General features: G+C 40.9%; 1 protein-coding gene and 1 pseudogene across 1 annotated transcript; one reads left to right on the top strand and one right to left on the bottom strand.

Moving 5' to 3' along the window:
* The first annotated feature begins 3,408 nt into the window (after positions 1 to 3,408).
* Positions 3,409 to 22,896, top strand: VGLL1 (vestigial like family member 1). Its single transcript, XM_054717584.1, has 4 exons — positions 3,409 to 3,610; positions 13,449 to 13,868; positions 16,079 to 16,135; positions 22,853 to 22,896. The coding sequence occupies exons 1-4, from the start codon at positions 3,409 to 3,411 to the stop codon at positions 22,894 to 22,896; spliced, it is 723 nt and encodes a 240-aa protein (XP_054573559.1).
* Positions 17,717 to 18,043, bottom strand: LOC129149436 (peptidyl-prolyl cis-trans isomerase FKBP1A-like; annotated as a pseudogene).
* Positions 22,897 to 27,903: the final 5,007 nt, after the last annotated feature.

Raw genomic sequence — 27,903 nt, 5'->3', positions numbered from 1 at the left:
AGGTCCCACAGATCAAGCCAGCAGTTTCTCTTGTGGCTTGAGGGAGACTTGGCAAAGATAGAAAGCAAGCTGTGTCAAGCCTTAGCCTGGAGCAGTGGCCACAGGCAGTTCAGAGATTAAGAGTCTTACAAAGGTGCTAAGCGGCTCTTGAAGGGAAAGGCTTCAAAGAGAAGCCCCAAGGGAGTGCAAGAATGTTCTGCTTGCATTCTGTAAAAGAAACCAGATGACTGGGTTAAGGTCCTAGCTCAAGGTCCTCTAGAAATTAGAGGCCATGTCCTCACATTTGGTAGATGGGGAGACTGAGGCCCACAGAGGGAAAAGGACTATTAGTTCCACCAGGTAGACACTAAGGGACAATGCAAAAAGGACAGACATTGAAGCTAGAGTGACCTGGGTTTAAATCCCAGCTCTGCCACCACCTAGCTGTGTGGCTGGGGCAGTTTATTCACATTCTCTAAGCCCCTATTTGCTCATCTATAAAATGGGGATAATGATACCAACTATGAGGGTTGTAAAGATTGGAGAAAATATGTTATGTTTCTGTCACAAAGTAGGTATTCTGTAAACTGTAGCTTTGGAAAAAGTGCTGCCTCCACATTTATTATTTATAATTCATAACACCTTTGCTTTATCTTTTGAAATATATTTGACATTATATTATGTGACTTTATGGTGTACGACATGTTAATTTGGTAAATTTATATATTATAATATGATTACCATGGTAGCCACAATTAACAGCTCTCGTGTTATATAATTACCCTTTTTAGTAGTTGGAATAATTAAGCTCTAGTATCTAGCAGTTTTGATGATGATAATATAGCATTGTTGTCTATATTCACTGTATTGTACACTAGATCTCAAGGGCTTATATACAACTTGTAGATTTATACTCTCAAACAACATCTGTTCCTGTTCTCTGATCACCGCCATCTTATTTTCTGTTTTTACAAGTTTGGCTTTTTAAAATTCCACATCTAAGTGATAACAGGCAGTACTTGTCTTTCTCTGACTTATCTCATAATGTGCTCAAGGATAATACCTTTGCTTTATTTCTACAACTCTGGGTATGTAAATATATAATGTGCTCTGTCACTGAGGAATAATTTATCTACAGCAAAATTCACAAATTTTAAGTGCTCAATCTGATGATTTTTGACAAATGTATACATCCATGTATAATTTTCACCCTCGACAAGATGTAGGACATTCCCAGCACCCCTGAGAGTTTCCTCTTATCTTTTCCCAATCTCTACCTTACAAGCAACCACTTTTCTGACCTCTATAACTAGAGATTGTGCCTATTCCATGTAAGTGGAATCATATAATGTGTTTCTTTGTGTCCAGCTTTATTTCACTCAACACGTTTTTGTGATTATTCCATGATGTGTGGATTTGCTCCTTTTATTGTTGAATAACATTCCATTGTGTGAAAATGCCACAGCTAGTTTATTTGTTCTCCTGGTGACAGAGATTGTGTTGTTTTCACTTTGGGGCTATTTATTTTTAAATCTTTTATTGATTTCAGAGAGGAAGGGAGAAGGAGAGAGAGACAGAAACATCAATGATGAGAGAGAATCATTGATCAGCTGCCTCCTGCACACCCCCTACTGGGGATCAAGCCAGCAACCCAGGCATGTGCCCTTGACTGGGAATCAAACCTGGGACCCTTCAGTCCGCAGGCTGATGCTTTATCCACTGAGCCAAGCTGGCCAGGGCTGGGGCTATTTAAGTAAAGTTGCTATGAACATTCACGTACAAGTCTTTGTGTGGACATATATTTGCACTTCTTTTGGTTATATGTACCTAGAAGTGGGATTGCTGGGTCATGTGGTATGGGTATGTTTAACTTTATAAAACAACTACCAAACATTTTTTCAAAGCAGTTGTCCACATGTTTTTTGAAATAATGATATAATAGATACATTTTTCAAGTAGTGTCTGATTATACTTAGTGTGTCCGTCAACCAGGGGGAACAGATTGATGTACTCAATCAAAGGCTTCTGGAGACAATATAGTCCAGTTATGACTGAGGCTAGAGTGATTCTGAAAGGAGAATTCTTTAGAAAGTGTCTCCCGCTGACTGCCAGATTCCTTCCTAATGTCCCCATCATAATCTGTTAACACTTCTAGCAAAACCATAAAAGAATAGTCTGCAGAATTCATATACTATAATCTCTTCATTTTACCCAAGAGGAATCTGAAGCCCAAAGAGGCCAGGTGATTTCCCAAAAGTCAACCCCAGATTCTCTGACTCCTCTGATATTATTTCCTTGCATTGTGCTGTCTCAGCATGAAATGGCATTCAGCTATTCAGCCATTGTTTAATGAATACCTATATTGTGCTAGGTGTTAGGGTTAAAGAAATGAGTAAGAAAAAGTCCCATCCTAAAAGATCTCATAGACAGTACTATTCAACTCCCCTCATTTCATTATATTCACAAGAATGAATGTATTAAAGGTGTCTTTAGCCTGAGCACAAAGGTGGCCAATGGTAAAGAAGTAATCAATGGGCTACTTCTGCAGTTAAAGGAAGGCCACAGCATGTCTTGATTGCCTGCTGTGTGCCATTTACTGGCCTGGGTGCAAAAGGATAGCCTCTGCCCTCAGGAAGTTCAAGGTAGAATACAATGATAGAGGCCAAGCTTAAGACAATTCAGTAAACAGTTATGAACATCTGCTCTATTTCAGGCCCTGATCTAGGTGCAGAAGATATGGTAGTGAGCAGAGCTATCTTTCACATTTGCAAGAAATGTGTATGTGTGTGTTTTGAGATCTGCATTTGGTTCAGAATATATCTCTATGTAGGCCTTATGACTGGAGTGGTAATGCTAGTTGTAAATGCTAGTTTCTAAGATTGGGATGGGGTGGGTGAGTGAAGGCCACCATCATACATAGATTTTGGTATCAGAGGGAGTGGGAGAACTTGATGTTTTATTCTCTTGCATGGAAGTGGTCAAGATGGAAAGCAATGCTTACTATGACTATGACAATTGAAATTGTCAATACACACTGGGTTGCTGAGTCAGGGAACCTCACCCCTTTTTTCCAGGGGGATCATGTAGTTCTGGGAGGAGGAAGGCACTTCCCCAGAAAGCAAGTAACCTCATGATTTGGCCTCATTATTATTTTTTTTCTTTCATTTCCTAATGCTCTTTTAGTCATGTTGCCAGAAAATTCTTCTAATTTGTAAGAAAGGGCCCCTTCAGTTGTTTCCTAAACATTGATCAAATCAGGCACCTCAGCTGGTCCCCAGAGCAGCACAGCATGGTTGTTGAACTTTTACTTGGTAGGAGCTAATTGCTTGCCCCCCAAGGATGCTGCTCATCCAAACTTTAGCCAAGCCACTTGGAAAAATAGTGCCAGTAATATTTCACATTTGATCTGCAGCTATCACCTGTGTCACAATGGAAGAAATGAGTATGCGTGCCACCCAGATGCAGAAGCCTATAAAGACTGAGTGGAATTCTCGGTGTGTCCTTTTCACCTATTTTCAAGGGGACATCAGCAGCGTAGTGGATGAACACTTCTCCAGAGCTCTGAGCAATGTCAAGAGCCCCCAGGAATTGAGCCCCTTGAGCCAGAATGGAGATGTGATCCTGAAGAATGGTGAGCATGTTGTGGGGGAAGAGGCTGGAATTTCCAATCAAGGCTATCACTGAAAGATAGTTCTCTGATTCTCTTCATGCACATAGACATGTATATATTTGTTGAAGGCAAACCACATTGTCAGAAAGATGCTGGCAACCCTTTCTTAGAAGTTTAATGTGATAATGGACACTGTTTAATCAAATTAGTTCACCTATTTAATTTTTTCTCAATTGTGTCAAATGCTGGCTGGATTAACTACTCGGTATACAATAAGAGCACCATAACTATTTGCTATTATTACCTTTATCAGTATTATTATTATTATCATTATATTATTATTATTATTATTATTACTACTACTACTACTACTGGCCTCACAGGGGCAGGAAGACCAAAATATTCACGATATAAAAAAGCATGTCCCATATAGGTACACCCAGACTCCTCTCTACTAATAGTGGATGATCTGATGGTCAGGGATGGGGCCAGAGAGAGGTAGATGGAGCCTTACCACAACCCTCTTCGCACCCTTAACAGTATCAGGGATGGCTATTGCATTAACTATTTAGTAATTATTTTAAAATATACATTCTTATATCTCAAAACAATTATTTCAAGAGCTATGTAAAAATGTGCTCATCAAAATATATAAGTTTGGAGAAAGCCATAAATAAGCTGACAAGGCCTGCAGTATGGCTTTTATGGACCCTAGACACTTTGCTTCATAGGCCCATTCCTCCATAAAGATATGAAAAAGGACATTTTGTCCTAAAATGGCATAAAAACAAATATAATCCAGGCTGCATTCATTTTATATATTCATTATCATTATATTTATTTTTTCTTCCAATTTTAAAAGCAGTTAAAATATTTATTTTCATGGACTCCTAAAAGTATTCATGGGCCCTAGACACTGTACCTGCTGTGCCTAATGAGAAGTCACCTTGCCAGATGGATGTGATTTGATAGGGCTCTTTATCACCTTTTTGAAATGTGCAAATAGACCAGGGTCTGATTGATTTTTTTTAAAAAATGTGTTTTTATAGATTTTTAGAGAGAGAGGAAGGGAGAGGGAGAGAGAGAAAAACATCTGGCCCTGACCTGTGACTTTTTGGTGCATGGGATATTGCTCAACAAACTGAGCTACACCAGCCAGGGCAGGTCTGATTAATTTAAGAGCTCTTCATTGCAGTTGCTGAGCACACATTGAATGCCTTGCTTCCACTGGAAAATGTACATGCCTCCAAATTGGACATTTTGTGCAAAGCAGCCATTCAGGGCCTCTGCCCCCATAGGAAGAGCTCCTCTGTTTTTAGATGCCATCACTCGGGCTTTGTTCTTTGGGTTTGGACAAGGAGTTGGTATACATCTGATGTATTTACTCACCTTTACAGAATTTACTTTTCTTTAAGAAGTTTATTTTCCACTCAGGAGATGTGATTTTCTTAGAGACTCTTGTGAATTAAGTAAACATGTGGAAGGGGATGTGGTAGTAGCATATAATAAAGGAAATGCTGTAGATCTTGTTAAAATGGGAACAAGGAGGTAGATGGAGAGGTGAGGAGGTGATGTTCAAGAGTGTGCTGAGTACTTCAGAGCAGGAGAGGGAATGATTGATCTTGAGTCATTTGGGGAATTGATAGGTGGATACTGGGATTCAGAGGATCTATCTGGCCCCAAAGAAGGGACAAAACCCCAGGCTCTTTATGCACAGACAAGATATTACTAATTTTGGTCTATTGATTTAGATCTAAATACATTGGCTTGGATTCATTACAGTCATTCATTTGTAAGTACCATCCATCCATAGTTCCTCACTTCCTTTATCCTGCTTGCCTGGTAAAACCCAACCTGAGATAAAACCAATTCTTAGCCTATTGATCCATTTCTGTGTTTCATTGTGTAGCAAGACTCAAAAGTAGTGTCCATGCACACTCTGTCCTCTTCCTCTCCTCTCCTGCTCTCTAGAATCCACTCCTCAAGTTTCATCCTCATCACTCCTTGAAATTACTTTTATCAACATGAGCCAGTGACCTCCACTTTCTAACTCCAATAGTCCTCTGTCCTCATCTTATTTGACCTATGAACAACATTTGCTGCAGTTGATTACTCCCTCCTTTTAGAAATACCTCCTTCACTTGGAAGGAAGGCCCATTCTATAACATCATACTCTTCATTTTCCTCTTACTTCCCTGTTTACTACTCCTCAATCTCCTTTGCTGGATATTCTTTTCTTTTCAATTTCTAAATGTTTGAGGCTCCAGGACTCAGGTCTCAGACAAATTCTCTATCTACATCCATTCCCTATGGGATCTCTTTCTTCTCTTGGTTTAAATACCATCTGTATGCTGATAAATTTCAAATGTATATCTCCAGTCAAAGATGGATTTCAGATCCATTTATCCAGCTGCTTACTTGATACTTTCACTTTATGCATCTAATAAGAATCTCAAAAAAAAAAACACACCACAAAACAAACACAACAACACACACAAAAAAAGTCCCAAGCTGAACTCTTAATCTTCTTAATCTGCTCCATTCATAGTCCCTCCATCTCAGTAAATGGCAGCTGTATCTTTCTAATTAATTGTGAGTCATGTTTAACTCCTCTCTTTATCTCACATCCCATATCCAATTATTCAAAAAATTCTGCAAGTTCTACCTTCAAAATATCTTCAAGGTCTTTCCACTTCACCCCATCTTCACTGCTATCGCCTTGGTCCAAGAAGCCATCATCTCTCCCCTGGATTTTTGCAGTAGCCTCTGCCCTTGATCTCCTTCAGTCTATTCTCATGATAGAAATCAGAATATACCATTAAGTAAAAGCCATATCATAGCACTCCTGTTCAGAACCCTCCAACAGCTTCCCATCTCACTTGAAATCAAATCCAAAGTTTTTAATGGGGCCCTACTTCATCTGGGCCCATTATCTTTCTGATCTCATATCCTGCTACTTCCCATCTTATTCACTCTGGTCTATCCTCCTTGTTATTTGTAGAACATGCCAAGTACAATCCTGCCTCAGGCCCTTTGCAACATCTCTCCCTTCTCCCTGAAATGCTCCTTCCCAATATAACTACATGACTTATCCTTTCTTCATTCAAGTTTCCATCTGAATGTCCTCTCATCATGCAATCCTTCTCTGAACAATCTATTACAAAATAGAACCCCAAACCCTGTGTCTTACCTTTTTAGCATTTGTCACCATTAAGCATCTACACTAATGAAAGAGAAAGATGCAAATTGACCATACCTTCATGATGCCTACCAGCCAATCAGGAGTGAATATGCAAATAAACCCAACAAAGATGGTGGGTTAATTTCCATACACAGGTGCCAAGAGGCTGGAGGCGTTCCGCACCTCCCCAGCTGCTCCAGGCCTCTGGGCAGCATGGGAAGGCGGAAAGGCAGCTCCGGGCCAGAGCAAAGGCAGTGCCAGCAGCCAGGGGAAGGAAGGTCCATTCTTGCATGAATCTTCACGCATTGGGCCTCTAGTATTATATATTTATGTGCATCTTGTCTCTCCCCACATCCTATACTCTAAATTTCATGGCATCAGGAACTCAACCTCCTAACTGCTGCTTTCCAATGACCTAGCCCAATGCCTGCCTGACACATGAAAGGTACTCAATAAATATAGCTTGGATTAATGAGATTGTGACTTGGATCATAGGGTATTGATGTCTGCCACAGATAGAATCACTGTAGAGAGGGAGTATCATGTGGTATACAGCTTTAGAACTAGGCAGTCTGGGGTCAAGTTAGCTTCAACATGTATTAACAATGTGATCTCATGTACATCACTTCATCTCTCTGTGCCTCAGTTTCCTTATCTCTAAAATTGAGTATTATTTAACTATAGAGTCAATAAGATAATTCATGTCAAATGGCATATAGTAAGTGTCATGAGTTGTTAGTGGTGGTGGCACCAAAGCTTGACATGTGTTTTTGATTGTCTAGAGTGGATATGAGTGTCTGTGTTCAAAACATTAGAATCACAGAGCAGCAGGCCCCTGCTGTAAGTCTCCAAGATGTGCCGGGGCTTCTGCTGTGTGGCAGCTGTACTGTTTCTCATGTATTTTGACTTCATTCTATTCCATAAAGCCCTGGTCCACTAAAGCTCTGGCACGTAGCCATTGGTTGCCCAAGCCAGCCTTCCCAAGCCAAACAGAGAGGCAGTTTTCATCTCCACCTAACTTCTTGGTTGTTGCATTTTCCCTAAAGTGAATCTCAGATCCTTTGACTGTGAAGATGTCTTCCTCATAGAGTGTAGTGTGGACTAGGCAAATGTTTGTACAGTTAGTTGTGCAAAGGAAGGAGAAATCCAGTCTTCCTCAAGGCTTCTCTTATTGCAGTTAGGAGTCATGTTTCTCATAAGCTCTGCCTCAGGAGAGGGCCACATGGTTCTCACTGGAGATGTTATATGAGATACCTGCAGCTTCAAGAACAATGAGAAATCCGTAAGGTGGCCATTCCTGACTGACCATTAGCATCCTCTGAGTCCCTGAGCCATGCCTAGAACAGGCTTCCATTCGTGGGCTCCCAGCACTGACTGGCCTACATTCTAAGGGTGCTCTGTCAAGCCAAATATGCAAATCCCAAACACAGGTCTCTGTGGCTAGAAAATGCCATTGAATTTCCTGGCTGCTTTTCCCAAATCAAAGTTGTTGTTGTTTAAGTAAGTTTGCGTATGTATAATTTATACTGGCTGTACTTCTCCCTTTAAAAAAAGGACATTGATGATTTCAGAATAGATAACTCAAGAAGCTTCAGTAGTTACCATTATGGAAGGCACAGTCCTGGTGCACATCCCACCCCACATTCTTCCTGTTGCACCCCTGATTCCAGCCCCAGGCCTGGCAACATTGCTTGAGGGCTGCTGAGAAGGTGATGGTGCACACCTGAGTGCCTAGGGGCCTTTTATAGTCTTTCTAAAAGGGTCGAAAAACCCTCCCTCCCTTGCTCCATGGTCTAGTGAGGGTGAGAAATAAATGTCGGGTTTCTTTTTTAATGTGAATAGCTGTATGAGATAGAGTCATCCTAGTTTTTTATGACTCTTGTGAACACTGACAACTTGGTATCTTCCTTTTTAGCCAGGGAGAGGAAACTGCCAATGTATATTGAACTCCTATTGGATGCCAGGCACCAGGCTACAATTACTGCATCCACTTCAGTGGTTTATAAAGGTCAAAGATGGACAAACTGAATCAATGTTGTTAGAAGATAGGAAATGGGTTACTTTGGGGTATGGGGGTAATTTGGGGATGGGGGTTAGTGACTGGATGTGGGCATGAGGGGGGCTTCTGGGATGGCGGTCATATTCTGTTTCTTGATCTGGGTGCTCATTACTCAGTTTGTGAAAATTCCCCAGCTATACACTTTATATTTGTACGTTTTTCTGCATGTGTGTTGTACTTCACAAAACCACTTTACAGTGGATTTCTATATCCTCACAGAATAGGAAACTGCAATCCAGATAGGGTAAATAACACAGTGCATCTCACAAGCGAGTGATAGAGACTGAAATCCAGGTCAGTCAGACTCCAGAGCCAGTCCACTTCACTGTCCTGCCTTTGTAGACTCTGACAACACCCTGGCAAGAGAGTTAATAATGCCCATAAGAACTATAGCTAATACTGTTTACAATGGCTAACATTTATTGAGCACATACTATCTGTGAGTAAGACCTTTTGCTAGGGGATGTCACATGGATGATCTCATTGAATCCTCATACCAACTTACTGGTTAACTCTCACTGTGTCCATTTCATGGTAAAGAAACTGAAGTTCAAAGCGTCTAGTGACTTGTCCAGGATCCCACAGATAGAAAGGGGCAGCCATTCGCAAGCAAATCAGTTTGACTGCAGATTTTGAGCTCTTAGCCACTTTCTGTATTTCACATGTTCTGTATTTCATCTCCATTTTCAGTTGGGAAAAGGAATCTGGATAAATCACCAAAATACTAGGTATCTCAGGGAAGTGATTGTGAAGTATGGTGAGGGACTGAACAGTACCCCACCCCCACTCCCAATGCCTAAGAACAGGACTGTCTCCTAAAAACTGTCCCTCTATCTCCGGTATTATTTTTATCTTGGCTAATACAAACAATATAATGCAAAGAAGGCAGAGAGGAGAGAGTCAATGTGTGCAGATTGGGCAGGCCAAAGTTTGGACTTTCATGGTGCAAGATGTGTGTGTGTGTTCTGAGGGATCTCAGTTTCAATTTAATCACAAAGCAGGATTTGTATTAAAAGCAGAGACAGAGAGAAGGAAGGAAAGAAGAAAGGATAGATGGAAGGGAATCTGGCATTCATGTGTTGGTCTTATCATAATTGTGACCCAGAGTCAATGAGTCAAGAGGTTTTTTTTTAAGTTTTTACTTTAAAATAACTTTTTCTAACCAAAAAAATAATGTGTTAATTTTTGAAGAATTTAGAAAACACGGGAAGCAATCAGGGCACAAAACCACGTGTGCATCTATGCACACATACTAAGTTTTGCAACATAACATTATTTTGCACAAAATGGGTTGTAACTTTTTTTAATCGACAATAGTCATATATATCTCTCTATGCCATTATATGTTCTACTACAACATCAAGAATATCTTCCTTATAGACATACCAAATCTATTAAAAGTCTTAGACATTTAGATTATTGCCAATCTTTAACTGTATTATAAATGTCACTTTGAATCATTGTAGCTAAATTTTTACATACATCATTGGTTATATCTTTAAATTGCTATCAGTGCAATGATTGGGTCAAAGAGTACACACTGATTTTAGGGTTTTGACATGTACTGACAAAGTGCTCCCCAGAAGTGTTATGCCCATCTGCCACCTATCCAACCCTAGTAGTGTGGGGAAATGCCCATCTCAGAGTACTCTTTGCAGTGTTGGAGAAGCATAGCCAGTAAGAGCATGAGGTTTGGAATCATACAGATTTATCACTTGCTAACTGTGTGAACTTAGGCAAATTACTTTAACCTCTCTGAGTCTCTATTTTTTCATCTGGTTTGCTGCATAGGACCATGTATGCAGAGTGTTAAGCAAAGTGTCTGCTCCATAGTAAGTGCTCAATAAAGAAAAGCTTTTTTAGATTTATAGTTGTTCCTGCCCATCTCTGACATAATCTTTTCTGGGAATGGACAAATACTGAGCACAGGCTTCTGAAATCTCTTTTAGAGCCAGTATCTATTCGATCCTCCACATCATTCCTGAAGTGCTGCTGCTGCTGTGGGTTTTTTTGTTTAGTCCTTTCCTCTCTTCCCTTTTTGGCACTGAGGGCAGGACACTCAGGCCTCATACATTACCATTTTGCTTTTTCCTAGGTTAATTACATGAGTGTTGCAAACTAGGAAAGAAACCTATGAATATGAGCCCAAACTGGGTTTATAAACCAAAATAATGATTAACAATAATGGCAACAGCTATTACTATTGAGGGCCCATTATGTACTAGGAACTGTGCCATGTCCTTTACATGGGTTGTCTCATTTAATTTCACAACAGTCCCAGAGGCTCAGAGGTGGGAGGGGACATGCTCAGTGTCACACAGTTTGGAAGGAGCAGAGCTGGGATTAGACTCCAAGCCTGTCTGACATCTGACATCAAAGTCTGTGCTCTTAACCACTTTTCATGCTGTTCTCATCAGTGTAGAAAGATTTAATGGGGAAGTATGTGTGTGTTCATATGTTTGAGAATGGGTACATGTATGTGTAAGCATATGTGTACGTTCATTAGAATAATATTTAGTCAGGGCCTACTAAGTGCCAGGCACTGTGCAAGTACCCGAGAATATGGTGGTGAACAAAAGAAAAATTATCTCAGTCCTCTCAAAGTTTACTGGTTAACAGAGAAGGCCAATATTGAGTGAATGAATAAATGAAGAAATTACAGGTCAGGATTACTGCTATGAAGGAAATAAACAGAACATAGTCACAGTCAATAGCAGGATAACAAACTCTAGATTGGAGGGTCAGGGAGATCCTTTCTGAGAGAGTGCATTCAGTGCCTAGGTCATATGTACGAGATCAGTAAGGCCAGTTCAGATGGAAACTGTTCAGTTGTCAGAGGGTATACATTGTTTTTAATTTGTTCTTAAGACATGTAGTACCCTCATTGAATACAAAGAACGGACAATGATTATACTTAGTTAGCTTAATCACTATATTAGTGCTATATAGTGCCCTGTATTGCTATTGGCCTGCAGATATCAGTTTTCAAAAGTAGCATCCATCCCCAGGATCAAATCTTATTATATGTTTCCTTGCCCTTGATTTCACTGAAAGAAGCCAACTATTGTAAATGATGTGAAATGTTGGGCAGAATGTCTGTGCCACGTAGGCTAGGGCTTTTTTGCTCTTATCATCTCTATGACGTCGAAAAGCTATGGTGTGGGTGGGAGCACTCCAGTATCACCGAGTAGACCTCTCAGATTTTTTTTCTTGTACAGAATCCAGGCAAACTGAACATTCAGAAGAGCTGAGAGAAGCACATGTGGAGGGAAAAGAGACCAGACAGCCTTTCCAGCCTTTCAATCTTCTGTCTCTACATCCATGTCCCCTTCATTATCTTGGATAGTTGAGAGGCTCCAAGCTTTAAGTATCTGCCAAAACTCTCTCCCTCTTCTCCTTTTGCTTCAGTGGGTATTGAGAATAGAGAAAACATCCATCATGAAACATCCATGTCATGAACTATCCTAGACTTCTTGAGAACGGAAATTCTGCTGCTATTTATAGGTACAATTAGAATTAGTGTTTCTGAGACCAAAGGTGCCTCTATCCTCATTAGTTAGTCCGCCAGAAAAAAACTAAGTTACTGTTTGACCTTGAATGCTTTGCTTATGTAGGAAGAGGTCCAAACAACCATTTCCCTACCCCATTACTTATCACTCCAGCTTAGATCCCTACTTGGCTAATCTGCTTTTCTAACTTGGTCCAGTCTCCTAACATCCTTGTGCCCCAAATCCCTCTTGAAAATGGGGTTTCAACCCCTAGATTTGTGTAAGTTATGGACATAGGCAAGTGTTACACCCCTTATAAAGTTCTGTGGAGTCTTTATAGTCTGTGTACTTAAAGGATCAGCTATAAAATGAAGCAAAACACCAGCAACAACCACACACAAATCACCTTTAATCAAGCAATCCTTCTAGAAGTTTCCCTGAGTGGCTAGTTGGACAAGGATGCAGAAATGTATATACAAAAGTGTTCATCACAATGTTGTTAATATAACAAAATTGCAAATAACTGAGTTGCTCACAAATACAATGTTTGCTAGTCATGTTACTACCTAATGATAAAATACTGTGCAGCCATTTAAAAAGCTGATGTTGGCTCCATTCATCTCTATGGGGGATATTTGTGGTATTTTAATGATGTGAAAGCCGCCTTAAAAACAATATGTGATGTGAAAACAATGCAGCCCTGGCTGGGTAGCTCAGTTAGTTAGAATGCCATCCCAATATGCCAAGGTTGTACTTTGATCCCCAGTCAGGGCACATATAAAAATCAACCAATGAATTCATGAATTGGGGGGGACAAGAAATTGATGTTTCTCTCTCTCCTCTCTCTTTCTCGCTCTCTCTCTTTCTAAAATCTCTCTCCTCTCTCTAAAATCAATAAATAAAAATAAAAATAATACAATGCATACATGAATACAAACAAACCCTAGTAAGAAATACACCTAAAGGTTGACAATGGTGGTCTCTGGATATTATGATGAGTTATTTTTTAATCTTTTCTACATTTCTTCACACTAAAAAATACATTATGTATTAACCAGAAAAATTAAGTTACTTCCATTTTGAAAACAATAAATACACACCTAACGTATCTTCTAAATCTTTCCTTCCCAGATAGTGACATGCCTCCAAATCATTGGCGTTTCTCTTCTCAGTGGACAAAGCCACAACCAGAAGTATCTTTTGCAAATGGCACTGTCAACTGCATCACAAATGGGTTTGGTCCCATGGCTATGGATCAGTACCCACTGCCCCTGACTGGGAGTCCCTCTGTTCAGTCTGGTGAGCTGTGGCATTTCTCCTCCCTAACGAGCCAAGGCTCTCCAGAGCCAGAATACCCTCATGCCTTCTCTGCTGGACACCTGGCTCCAGAGGTCCAGCCTAATGGGAAATATGAGTCCCTCCTAAATTTCCTCCAGCAAGAGAGATGTGTAGCCTATCCTCAGCAATCTGCCATGTGGGAGAATTGCAACTCCGCCCAGGCAGCCAGAAGCACGGGATTGCCCTTCAACCTGCCTTCCAGCTCAGTCCACTGTAAGTAAATGCTTGCCTCTGGTTGGTTGGGGTTGAGAGTGAGTTGGCATAAGGTGGGTTGTCAAGATTAATTGCTGTTACTCTGGACATGGAGGTTCTGAGGGACAGAATGTTCTGCTTAAATGTTCCATATAGCTTCACTAGGCTTCAATGACATTCACAGTTTAATGAATAAAGGGTTATATAGAGAGCCAGTCAGATGAACTTGACCTGGAATATTCATCCAGTCTGTTGACTTGGACTTATCCTAGAAAAATGATGGGTTGCTGCCTAAAATTGTAGGGGTCTGTATTCACTTCACTGTGAGCCACCAAATAATACATTTGTAAAACAGGACTCCTGCCCTGACCAGTTTGGCTCAGTGGATAGAGCTTTGGCCTATGGACTGAAGGGTCCCAGGTTCGATTCCAGTCAAGGGCATGTACCTTAGTTGTGGGCACATCCCCAATAGGGGGTGTGCAGGAGGCAGCTGATTGATGTTTCTAACTCTCTATCCCTCTCCCTTCCTCTCTGTACAAAATCAATAAAATATATTTAAACACACACACACACACACACACACACACACACACACAAAACCCCACAAAAAAAAACAAACAACAACAACAACAACAAAAAACAACAGGACTTGGTGCTATACCTCTAAGCTAAAACTCTATTCTCCAAACAGGTTGGCAACTTGCAATGATGTCAGGCTCAGGCAAAAACAAGGGCAATATATACCAGCCATCTGCTCCACACATTAAAATTCAAAGCAACTGTAGAAGCATCCTATTGCTGCCTGGAGACCATGACAGTGCCTGTGCACTTGGCTCCTCCTGCTTGGTTTTCCTTGGAGTCCTGTTCCCTGAACTAAAACCCATCCCACTGAACTAAAACACTTCTTCACTCACTCATTCAACAAATATTTAATTAGTGCCTACTAGATGAAAAAGACCCATAAAAAGATTCCTTTCTTTGTAAAAATGTGGGAAAGAATTGGCCCCGGGGTACATTTTCACCAAAAGAGCAACCCACTCTGCTCTAGGATTTGCCTTTCACATGAAATACTGGAGATATACACTGAGTGGCCAAATTATTATAATCTCTGAACACATAATAATCTGGCCACTCAATATATATATATATATATATATATATATATATATATATTAGAGGCCTGGTGCATGAATTCATGCATGGGTTGGGGCCGGCCTGCTTGCTGGTCGAACTCCTGGTCAAGGGGACAATTTGCATATTAGCCTTTTATTATATAGGATATACACTGAGTGGCCAGATTATTATGCGTTCAGAGATCATAATAATCTGGCCACTCAGTGTATATATAATAGTTTCATGGGGCCAAGTCTGCACTCTGGGTGAATTTTCTTTTATAGTTCCCAAATCCATACATATCTGTGGTTCTAGTGCCCCATGCCTGAAATAAATTGCTAAAAGCTGCCTTTACTCTGAACTAAGTATATAGTACACAAAGGGTCTGTTCAGCATAGCCTTCCTAAGTCAGACCTTGTGTTCCATCCTAATGTTGAAAAAATTTCCCATTAAGATACCAGTCCATCATTTCCAGAGTTTGATTAAAAATGTAAATATTTAAAAAGAGTAAATTATAAAAATGTCATGATTGGGAAACCTATGAAAATTCCCACCATATACTCTTTGTCAAAAATCTGTTTCTACTATATTCAGAGGGAAGATTAGGCCAACTGTGTTTGTGTATATGCCTGTGTATATACACAGCAGAGCCCTGTTTCAACAGTTGGTTAGAACACATATGGCTTAAATTATCGCCTCCCAAGCATAACTCTATATAGTTTAAATCCAATCCATCAAATACTTAGTGAGCTTCTACTATAGGCAAAAGTATAAGGCAGGCACATTCTCAAATGTTTGTCACTACAGTCTCGACTGCTGCAAACTCTTAGCACTTTTCTGCTAATGTTGATATTAGTCATATTAATTAGTGACTGATGCTTCTATATCTGTTGAGGAAGTTAGTGACCCTTACTCAGAAACACTGCCTAGAAGATGGGGACAAGGCCCAGGGGACCTTAAAAACAGATGCTTTTCTGTTTTTGTAGCATCTAAGAGAGAAAATATGCCAGGTGTCCATAAACCGAGGAGCAGCTGATTTGGAGGTGCTGGGGTACAACTGAGCACTTACTAACCCAGCCCTACGAATTTCATTTTCAATCATATTTTTTCTTTACTAGGTAAGAAATATTTCCGCCCAGATCGTGGATCTGCCAGTGCCAGCCTTGCCAATGCCAGCCTTGCAAGTGGAAGTAAGTATATGGTCCTGCTCTGTGTCCTGAGAACAAACTTGAGGAGAAGCTTGTAATGTAAAAACCAATATTTTTAACGACTGAAAAGACTCTCATTTGTATTATTTAGTATTTTCGTAGTTAGAACTTGTTTCATCAGAATCTCAAAGATTCCACTCACTTGGAATCTTACAAAATTCTTGACCATTTTCTGAGTTTTTGTAAAAATCTGAGCTGTGTTTAACTGAGGTTATTGAGGTGACTCAGAAAAATGAACAAGTTCATAAGATTAGCTTGCTCTGTCCCAGATGTCCAGTTTTCAGCCAAGAACACAGGGCCACCCCAGAACTCTACAGTCAGGGAAAATGACACTGGAGACAAAAGGCCAGGACTATGGGCTTCACACTCAACATGAAAGTGGTGTCAGTAGGAACTTACAAATGAGGACAATCTGGGTGGAATGACATGACATGAGGATCTTTTTTTTTGTTTTTTTAGAAAAGCCAGTGTCAAGAACTGTTATTGCAATAATAAAACTTGAAACTCATATGTAGTGCAGGGGAGGTGGGTGGGAGGTAGGCAGCAATAATTTCTTTCACCAAATCACTACACAGGACAGCAAAGGAATAAGATGAGGGAAATAAACCCAGGAAACTTTGAGCTCAGCAGGGGGAGGTGAGCATCAAAACACAGGAGATGCTGAAGCTGTGATGACCAGCATCATTTTCTTAAGACAACACTGAAGGATTTGTCATGATGGCTGGACTTTTATTGGGTTTTAAGTGTCTACAAACAGCACCTTCAATTTAAACTTTCGATTAAAGTTCTTAAAATTTAGGGAGTGGAGCCTGGATAGCTATGACATTCTAAAAGTTGTGACTATCTATTGGAAAACCCCTCACAGGAGGGTCTGAAGCCAGGCCACGAAGAAGGCTTCAGAGGTCTCTGCTGGCCCGGGGTTGGAGGCCTGTAGTGTCCAACATCGCAGTGAAAATGATTTGCTTTTCAAAGGCAGAGGGTTTAGGGAGAGTGGGATGGGGCAGAGGAGGCATGGGCTCTCCCCTCCCCACTTCAGTTTTGGGTAGGGCTCTTAATTCAATCCAAAGACATATCGCAACTTGGAGATAATTTGGCCCTCAACAGTGCCTCAAGTCTGCTATGGCTTTGCAGGGCAACAGCAAGAATGTTTAATATATAATAGAAATAAATTTCATCCAAAAAAAAATAAAGATTCTTGCATCCCCCACACATCAATCTAGTCTAAAGTCAACCCATTACTTGTGCTGACAATACTTGATTAATAGGTAATTGGAAACCTAGATCCAAAAGACTGAAACTGAATCTTCACCCCAAAATAACAAGAGTAACTTGAGGTTTATGGCAAGTAGTTTAGGTCAATACACATACGAGGAGAAAGGGGAAGAGCAAAGCTGGGTGACAGAACACGTTCAGTCAGAGCAGATATTTATACAAAGTGTAGTGGAACATCAGGAAAAGCTCCGCACTGATTTGCGTGTGCGCGTTGGGGGCGCCAGATCCCTCCATGGCACATGCAAACACAGGAATCTCAGGCAGTAGCCATTCCTGTCATTCCAGTTTTAGAAGTTCCACATCTAAGAGAGAGTGGCATTAGGTGGGATGATGCCTGGGTGCCCAGTGGCATCATAGGCACAGTCTGGGGAGATCGTTTGGCTCTCTGACCCACATTCATGTGGGCAACCCCTTCCCAGCCTCGGATCACCTCCTGCTTGCCTAGCATAAACTTAAAGGGCTTGTTTCTGTCCTGGGAGGAATCAAATTTCTTTCCATCTTCAAGCATCCCCACGTAGTGCACGTAGTGCACGAGGCAGATCTGGCCGCGCTTTTGGAAGGTGCGCCCCTCTCCAGTGGAGAGGTCTCCACCTGCACTCCCATAGCAGCGGTGGCAGGCGCGGGTTGGGTGGGCAGTGCAATAGACCGTGGCAGCTGGACCTAGAGCGGACCTGGAGACTGCGAGGCTTTGCCTCCTCCCTCCGCGCCATGCCTCGACACGAGGATCTTCATGGCCTGGGTTCAAATGTGGCTTCATTACTTACTATTTCAAGAACTTGGTTCCATTTCTTAATCTCTCCATACCTCAGTTGCCTCCTTTGTAAAATGAGGATTAAAATAGTGCCCACCTCAGTGTTTCTGTGAATATTAAATGATAATACACTGAGTGGCCAGATTATTATGATCTCTGAATGCATAATAATCTGGCCACTCAGTATATGTAGCATGAATTCGTGCATGGGTGGGGTCCGGCCAGCCTGGCCAGGGGGAGGGGACATGGGCGGTTGGCCGGCCGGCCTGCTGGTCGAACTCCTGGTCGAGGGGACAATTTGCATATTAGCCTTTTATTACATAGGATATACACTGAGTGGCCAGATTATTATGTGTTCAGAGAACATAATAATCTGGCCATTCAGTGTATATGTAAACGCTTTGAATTTATATCCTAATGTAAATTAGCCACAGTAAGCCACCAAACACACACACACACACACACACACACACACACGACATCTTGTGTGCCAAAAGCTGTGCTCCGTGCTGTTTTTGAGAGGAACAAAAGGAACAGCTACCACCATGGCACCTGATCTCAGGCACTTTACAGTCTAATGTGAAGGGGGAGGGCAACATATAGACCTTACTAGAATGTCAGTTCCTTGAGGGCAGAGACTTTGAGGAGTATGCTGCCACATCCACATAGCCAGCACCTGCAATAGTTCCTAGCATAGAGATCGATGCATATTTTATCAATGACTGAATGCTGAAAACAATAAAAACATTGATAATGGAAATGGTACAAATATATCTGCCAATGTAGTACAAATTATTTTGTTTGAAGCCCTTGCCTGAGAGTAACAAATAAACAAGCCACAAACCACCCTGAGTGCTTAATTGTGCATGCCCAAATGAGGAGATGGATTTAGGGCTGGTTCAAGAGCCTTAGCATGGCTGAGTCAGATTTTGTATCAGTCTCTGCCCAAGTGAGTGAGCTCTGCTGGTCTTCTAATTAATGAAGTCAGGATTATAAAATCTCCTAAATACTCGTTAATAATTTATACATTTTTAAATTGTAAGCCTTAGAATTATTGAAAACTTGAGATGTTTAATTGTTCTAGGCCAAAAGTAATAGCAGCATGTATGGGTAGTGACTATGAGCCAGATACCCCACACACCATCCTGCTCAATCCTCACAATAACCTCATGGTAGGCATATGAGTGTATCTTAGGAGCTTTACACATTAGGTTTTCAGTAAATAGGGATTGAACAAATGAATAAATATTCCTATTTTATAGATGAAAAGACTGAGTTTCAAACAGGTGAAAAGACTTGCTTTAAGATCACAGCAAGCAGCAGATGTATCTCTGCTTCCACAGTGTCAAAATATGGTCAAAATCATAAATTACAATAATAAAAAAGAATTCCAACTTAAATCAAATATGTACAATAGTGAAAATTAGCAACTGTTAATATTGTTTTACTGTATCTGGGTTCAATGTCTACCTGTGGCCAGGACACTATCCTAGAATAAGCAGAGGAATGTAGAAGGCTTAGAAAGCATGCAAAGGAGCAATATTACCTTAGGAAAGGGGCAGGGAATGAGTTTTCATGTGGAGAGTAGTTAAGGAGAGGTGGCTATCCTGCCACTTTGGCTCTTAGCAGAGGGAGGCAGAAGGACATGGCAACTGGGAAGGGGCAACTTAGGGCTCTGAATAAAAGGATCAGGAAACACAGAAAAGCCCATGCATGCTCTTAGTCAGTCTCCCAGTCTTGCCTGATGGTGAGAACCACAGGGGGGAGTTTGTGAAATGCAGACTCTGCACCCTCACTTTTTGGTTTGATAGATTTGGCATGGGACTCAGTTGCCTCTGTATGTTTGATTCTTTATATATTTTATATTAACCTGATTTCAAAGTGAACTGGATGAACTTTTCAGTAGGAATTTTGGTAGTTCTGAAAGATTTCCTATGGGAGGCCCCAGATAAATTTTTGTCAAAAGAAGGAAGGCAGAGTCTCCTCCTGTCCTTCTAAAATGGCCTAGTCCCCACATGTGGGCTGTCAGGTACCTCAGATGCAGTGACCATGTGGAAGAGAAGAGCAATCAGCCAGAAGGGTGGTCAGATTTTCTCAAGGTGATTTAAAAACTTTGGTGCCAAAATTTTTAGTGAATTTTATTTTTTTCATTGGTAGAAATAACACTGGATGTATATAGCTTCTATGTCCATAGATAATAATAGCATTGGTATTACTATTTGCCAGACTACATATGAATAAAACTGTCTTGGTCTCTCTCCTCATAGAGTCTAGTGGGAAAGGCACCCCCCCCCCCAATAAAAGGAAAAACAACAAATTTGTAAGTTATGATTAAGTGTGGTGAAGGAACATACAAGGTGTTGAAATAGGGAAAGATGGGGGGCAACTTTGTATAAAGTGGTCAAAGAAGACTTCTTGGAGTAAGTGGCATGTGAACAGAGGCCTGAAAGAAGTGAGGGAGCCAGCTTTAGGAAGAGTTGGGATAGAGATGGAGGGAGGTGGAGTAAGCTGCCCCCTGCAAAGACCCAGAAGTATGAGAGGAATGGGTAAATGGTCAGTGTGGCCAGTGTAGTGAGAAATAGAGTAACACAAAAGCAGGCTGGAGAGGTAGACAGGGACCAGATGACAGAGGGTCTTATGGGTCATGCTGAGAATTTGGATTTTATTTTCTAAGTGATTTTGTGAGCCCTGGAAGACCCTTATTAAATTCAATGTCCATTTAACGAGGTCACAAAAGTTGTGGTAGAGAGGATAGATTGAAGAAAGGCAAGAATGAAAACAGACCAGTTGGGGGCAAGAAGCATGAGAAGACGTTAACCTGGATTAGATTGCAGGAGTGGAGATAGAAGTATATGTATTTGATATCTATTTGGGAGGTTTAGCTCTTAGGATTTTCTAATGCTCTGGATGAGAGTGGCAAGGAAAAGGAGTTTGATGATGGAGGCGAATGAGGATAACTTCATGAGTGAGGTCTTTGAGGGGATCTAAGGGACATAAGGAAGCATTGCCATTTGCTAGGAAGAGAGAACATTCTACTGTTGAAAGTGTACCCCCCAAAAAAAGGATACAGGTACAAATATATTTACAGGCTTGTTTGTGGGGAATTACAAGGTACTAACCAAATGATTTATATTTTCTCATTCAAATATGGGACAAGATCATTAGCTGAGATTGAGAATGTGTGATATTGGACACTGGGAAAGCAAGCCTTCTGGTAGATGAATATGAGCAGGATTTCTGAGTGCTAATCTCAAGTCTGAGATCATGAGTTTTATGTGGAAATAGTTAGCTGGGTTGTGTGATTTTCACCAGTGTTGTTACATTAGTGTAATGCACAGAGAAGGCAAATGGTGAGGCTCAGCCAGGGTTGAGGTTTTGGCAAGTGAGTATGATGGATCAAGAAAGAGGAAAAAGAGTCTAGGGCAGTGGTCGGCAAACTCATTAGTCAACAGAGCCAAATATCAACAGTACAACGATTGAAATTTCTTTTGAGAGCCAAATTTTTTAACCCTTTGCACTCGCTTGCTTTTTTCTCGATTCCTTTATTCTACTCGGGATTTAATTTTTTAAATACCCAGATTTTACAAAGCGCGGCAGTAGAATAAAAAACTGGAGTTTCTTTTCATACAAACTTATTTATTTGGATTTTTTAATATTTCAAATTATTGATACATTCAATAACCATCACACTCGACATCCGAGTGCAAAAGGTTAAACTTAAACTTCTTCTAACGCCACTTCTTCAAAATAGACTTGCCCAGGCCGTGGTATTTTGTGGAAGAGCCACACTCAAGGGGCCAAAGAGCCGCATGTGGCTCATGAGCCGCAGTTTGCCGACCATGGGTCTAGGGTATTGCAAGTGAGTGATTATCACAAGGGACCATGGTGTCTAAGCTGCACAAAGATGGAAACAGACAGATGGAGGGTGATGGGTAGTGGAGGTTGATGGAATGGAGGATTAGATTATGTAAAAATGCAGTAATAAGACTAAGCCAATGAAATTGGAAGTGGTGGTTGGAGAGTAGATGTTTGAAATTGAGATGACAAGGGTACCACCTGTATAGATGATGACAAAGTCTAATATGTGACTATGGGAATGTCTGATTGAGGTAGAGTGAAGTAAAAGGTCATCAGGGAGAATGGCAGGAATCACAGAAGTGAAGCAAAATAAGAACCAATATCTACCTGTAATAGAAGTGCTATTACTATGCAGTTAACACATAGAAAAATTGAGGTTTACATAGGTTAAGTAACTTGCCCAAAGTTAAGGTGAGTAAGTGCCAGAGTCAATTTTTTTCTGACTTCAAAGTCTTGGTCTTATCCAGTAAGCTTAAGCTGTAGTGTGACCACAAATTCCACTTTACTACAAATAAAGACACTGCCTCTTTAACAAAATAATAGCTTAACATTTACTGAGCATATATATGCCAGGCACTGTTCTAAGGGCCTTACATGTGTTTAACTCACTTAATCCTTCCAGGATCTTAAGAGGCAGGTATCATTAGCAATCACATTTAACAAACGGGGGAAGTGGAGCTCAGATAGCCTAGGTTAACTTGCCCAAGGTCACACAGCTAGGCAATGGTGAGGTCAAGTCAAACCTGTATTCATTTAACCCCCAGAACCAGCTTCTTCCTCATCATGCTTATCTTGTTTTTCAGAAAGCCAGTCTCCAGAGAGAAGAAAAGATTTGTTCTTTTACTGAACTTCAGTTTAAAGAAAAGAATTCCTTTTTCCAAACCTGCTTATGATTTTCTACTGTGAAACCAGACGGTCTAAATACAGCACGGTCTTTTTCTCTTTTTGTCACTAAAGAGCACTGAGTCTGGAGCAAGTTTCCATTCTCCCTAAAATTGTACACTTCTCTTCCTTGGCACCTATACCCTATGGCAGGTGTTTTAGAATTTGTTAAGTGATCCCTAGCACATAAAATCATGGAGGCCCACCTGCTTGCTCATCCCACCTTGCCACTGCACCACTGCTCTCCTCCTTAGAAATCATAGTCCTTTTACTCTCTACTAGCAGGGTCTTTCAAACCAAGACTGACTGTGGGGTATTCTATGAGGTTGTCCTACTTTTCCAATTGAATAGAGATACCAGGATCAGCATTAAGCTTTCCAAGCTTAACCAGACTGTGATCAACTTCACTCCTGCCTTTACCAAAATCAAAATGAAAAAATGGGGTAGGCAAGGTAATGGGTTGAGGCTGGCCATTCCCCTCATCCTCAAAGTCTGGAAGAAAAATGAGAAGGTCTCAGGATGACCCTGATGAATGAAATAGTTTCACTTGGAAATTTGGGTTCCTCAGTTCTAAAAAAATTGATTCCAACTGGAATTGCTGAGAAATCCGAGGACTAACTTATTGGAAGTTAGTTAGCAAACTGCCTCATTCAAAGTTGGGCCTGGAGTAAGTTTTGTATCCCAAGCATTTCTTAGCCGCAGTTCCATGAGTTCCTGTCTGCCCTAAGCCTGAGGGTGAGGACTCTGGCGTATTCATTTGGACCTTGGCGGCACCTTGCAGCTTTCCACAGGGGCCAACCTAACTTCCATAAACTTTCCTTTAGCTCTTTCACTGTTAGTAGCATCTGGGAAAATTAACTTTTTTTCAGCACAGAACCTTTGGGGCCACCCATGTAGGTAACACACTGTATCATAGATGAACTAGAGGTGAAAGGAAAGGGTTGGTCCAAAACATAGCGGCAAGACCTCCCTGCAGATTGTTCCTAATAAAATGACAAATTTCTCCAAACTCAATAATCTCTCTAACGTAGTAGACAACCTTGCGTCCACTGTGAGCTTGGTACTTACCATGTGACAACACTGGAAGCCCCTGCAGTCAATGTTCCCCACTCACACTTCACTTGTTCCTGTGTACTACTCAGAGGGTGAATAATAAAACTTCACTTTTCTGGATTGTGTTATTCTTTTATTTCAATCTTTAATTTCTTTATTGATTAAGGTATTACATATGTGTTCTCATCCCCCTATTAACCCCCCACTCATGCTCTTACCCCCCTGTTGTCTGTCTCCATTGGTTGGGCTTATATGCATGCATACAAGTCCTTTGGTTGATCTCTCCCCCTTACCCCCACCCTCCCCTACCTTCCCTCTAAGGTTTGATGGTCTGATTGATGCTTCTCTGTTTCTGGATCTGTTTTTGTTCATCAGTTTATGTTGTTCATTATATTCCATAAATGAGTAAGATCATGTGGTATCTATCTTTCTCTGACTGACTTATTTCACTTAGCATAATGCTCTCCAGTTCCGTCCATGCTGCTGCAAATGGTAAGAATTCCTTCTTTTTTATAGCAGCGTAGTATTCCATTGTGTAGATGTACCATAGTTTTCTAATCCACTCATCTGCTGATGGGCACTTAGGCTGTTTCCAAATCTTAGCTATGGTGAATTGTGCTGCTATGAACATAGGGGTGCATATATCCTTTCTGACTGGTGTTTCTAGCTTCTTGGGATATGTTCCTAGAAGTGGGATCGCAGGGTCAAATGGGAGTTCCATTTTTAGTTTTTGAGGAAACTCCATACTGTTCTCCACAGTGGCTGCACCAGTCTGCATTCCCACCAGCTGTGCAAAAGGGTTCCTTTTTCTCCGAATCCTCGCCAATGTGCTATTCTTTTTTTAAATATTTATATACTAGTAGCCCATTTGCAGGAAAAATCCTGCAAGCAGCCGCTGCGGCCGCATGCGCTGCCACTGCTGCCGCTGTTGCGGCCGCCGCGCCTGCACCCGTGCGCCTCTGCCACCGGCCCCGCTCTGCCCTGCTCCGCCCCGCCCCTCCCGGGCTTTCCCTCTGGCAGCCATCTTGCTTTCCGCTTTTCCTCGTCTTCCTTCTAAGTTGTCTTCAGTCTTCACTCCTCCCTCCCTCAGCGTATGCAAATTAACCACCATCTTTGTTGGATAATTTGCATACTCGCCCTGATTGGCTGGTGGGCGTGGCTTTGGCATAGTGAAGGTGCAGTCAATTTGCATATTACTATTTTATTAGGTAGGATATATTGATTTCAGAGAGGGAGAGAAAAATAGAAACTGATGAACAAAATAGATCCAGAGACATAGAAGCTTGGAACAGACTGACGAATCTCAGAGGGGGTTTGGGGGTGGGGTGGGATATTAATGGGGGGACTTATATGCATAGTCCATGGACATAGACAATAGTGTGTTAAAGGCCTGGGAGGGATGGGTGCAGGGTGGAGGGGATCAGTGGAAAAAGGGGAGGCATCTGTAATATTTTCAACAATAAAGATACATTTAAAAAGCATAAAGATGTGCCCCACTTTATTAAAAAGTTCAATATGTAAAAATCTTTAAAAAAACAAAAACAAATATCAATGATGAGAGAGAATCATTGATCGGCTGCCTCCTGCTTGGCCCACACTGGGGTATGTGTCCTGACGGGGAATCAAACCATGACCTCTTGGTTCATAGGTCAATGCTCAACCACTGAGCAATACCAGCTGGGCTGGATTGCACTATTCTTAATTCTAAATTCTTTCACATCCATGGTCTCATGCAAAGTTTCCAATAACCCTGGGATTGGCATTATTATCTTCACATAGTACATGTGGATACTGAGAATCAGGGTTGATAAATGGTCTGCTAAGATCGTAGAGCCAGTGCTGAAGACATGTCTGACCTCAGAGCTCTTTTCTCTCCAACATAATACTTATCAACATCAAAATGACTCTTAGATCATTTTTCTCCCATCTGCTATATATTTATTGACCACAGGTCTTGTGTGTGTGAATCATTGACTTGGGTAGTAATGCAGTAATCCTCCTGTCTCAAGAATAGTTTTTCCAGTGTGTTACATGTTTCCTAGATTAGTTTAAAAAATAAAAAATTATCCAGTACATTTTCTCTCAAAGTTATTTACCTTCAAGCCCAGCTGGTGTGGCTCAGTGGTTTAGCATCAACCTATGAACCAGGAGGTCAGGGTTCTATTCCTGGTCAGGGCACATGCCTGGGTTGCAGGCTCAATCCCCAGTAGGGGATGTGCAGGAGGCAGCCAATCAATGATTCTCATCATTGATGTTTCTATCTCTCCCCTCTCCCTTCATCTTTGAAATCAATAAAAATATATTAAAATATTAAAAATAAGTTTATCAAAAGAGAAGTTATAATTTTATTATTCAGTTTTCCCTAGTACATTATCCTTCCCCTGATGCTTAGCATAGTATCTTTCACAGAGTAGGGACTCAATAAATGTTGAATCTTTTTTAATGGCTTTGTGTATTCTATTATTGAACCTGCCATTATTAGAATGTGACATTATACATAATAAGAGTAATAATAATAATTTAAACACCTATAGCACTTTACAGTTTGAGACTCTCAATTCCTGACTTTCATGTATGTACAACAGATTGCCTGGATCAGACAGGGGTTGTAGATGAGATATTTGTCGAGAGAGAGTCCCCTAACCTGGAGATGGTGGCTATTTAGTGATAACAACAAGGAAAGGAAACACCTATCTCATACTCACATGTGGTGACTAACCATCCTGGTTTGTCCAGGACTGCCCTGGTTTTAGCACTGAAAGTCCAGTGTCCCATGAAACCCCTCATTCCCAGGCAAACCAGGATAATTAGTCACCCTAAATCACTTTACATGTATTATCTCATTAACCTTTACAGTAACACTATACAGGAGGTACTATTATTATTGTCATTTTACCAATGATAAATGAAGGCTCAGAGGGGTTAAGTCACATGTCTAGGGTCACACAGCTAGGAAGTAGTAAAGTTTCAACTCTAGTCCTAATGGGACTGACTCCAAAGTTAGCAGAGAGCTGAAAAAGACAGGTAACCTAAGTCAATGAGGACTGAATTACTGAAGTCCTCCTGTTACAAAAGACATTCTTTGACTTGCTCAGAGAATTTAAGACAACTGGAAGAAGTGCAAATTGCAAATTGGGATAACTTTCATGGCCTGGAACTGAAAACTCTGGTTCAGCACAATCATTCTGGTCAAGGTATCCGTTAAAGCCTTCCAATGGGAGTAAGCTTTGCAGAGTTACTCCAGAACTTGTTAAATTCATTAGCAAAGGGCAAAATTCCCAGAAGGCTGAAAGAATTTCCTCTGACAACAATTTTTAGATAACCTACAAAGTAGTATGGCCAAACTCCACCCAGAGTGGAAATTCAGAATCACAGTCACAGTTTGAGCTAATTATTGGTGTGTTTTTTTTCCCAAATGACCCACAAAGACCTAGCAGGGAGCACTGTTGTCTTTCATTGGAAAATCAACTTCATGACTATTTTTTTATCTTTAAGGTATATAAGGCCAGGATCCTATTATAGACTCAAAGTCTTAGGAGGAAATGCAAGGTTGGAAGCTCCAGGATGGAACTTTCAGTAGGCATATGGGCAGAAATAGCAAAAGAAGTACATGAAAACAAGTAAACAGAGGAACTAGCAATGCCTTCCAAACCACTGTAAGAGTGTAGGAAACTGTACACTTAAGAGGTGCCATGAAGGAACATTCTGGAATCAATAATAAGCACACCATTTAAACATTTCCCAAGAAGCTTAGGTAGGAGTTTGTGCCAACATCCCATCAAAGCAATTTAATACATCCTACCCAAGTGCTCTGCACCATGGTAGGTGGGACAAACCTCAGTGTTAACATGTCTGCTCATATCACTGATGTCGAGTTTGATTTCATCCTCAAAAATTGAAGGTAGGTCTTTCAAAACTC

Source organism: Eptesicus fuscus, chromosome 1 (genome assembly GCF_027574615.1).
Source record: "Eptesicus fuscus isolate TK198812 chromosome 1, DD_ASM_mEF_20220401, whole genome shotgun sequence".
Classification (NCBI taxonomy): domain Eukaryota; kingdom Metazoa; phylum Chordata; class Mammalia; order Chiroptera; family Vespertilionidae; genus Eptesicus; species Eptesicus fuscus.
Note: the sequence above shows the minus strand (reverse complement) of the source record. Positions and strands in the feature narration are given on the sequence as shown.

What these genes read in the sequence shown, in the direction of transcription:
- VGLL1 (XM_054717584.1), top strand. Translation starts at nt 3,409, where the DNA reads ATGGAAGAAATGAGTATGCGTGCCACCCAGATGCAGAAGCCTATAAAG. An exon ending in GCCTTCCAGCTCAGTCCACT is followed by an intron (nt 13,869 to 16,078) that starts GTAAGTAAATGC and finishes TTTCTTTACTAG; the next exon opens with GTAAGAAATATTTCCGCCCA. An exon ending in TGCCAGCCTTGCCAATGCCA is followed by an intron (nt 16,136 to 22,852) that starts GCCTTGCAAGTG and finishes CTTGTTTTTCAG; the next exon opens with AAAGCCAGTCTCCAGAGAGA.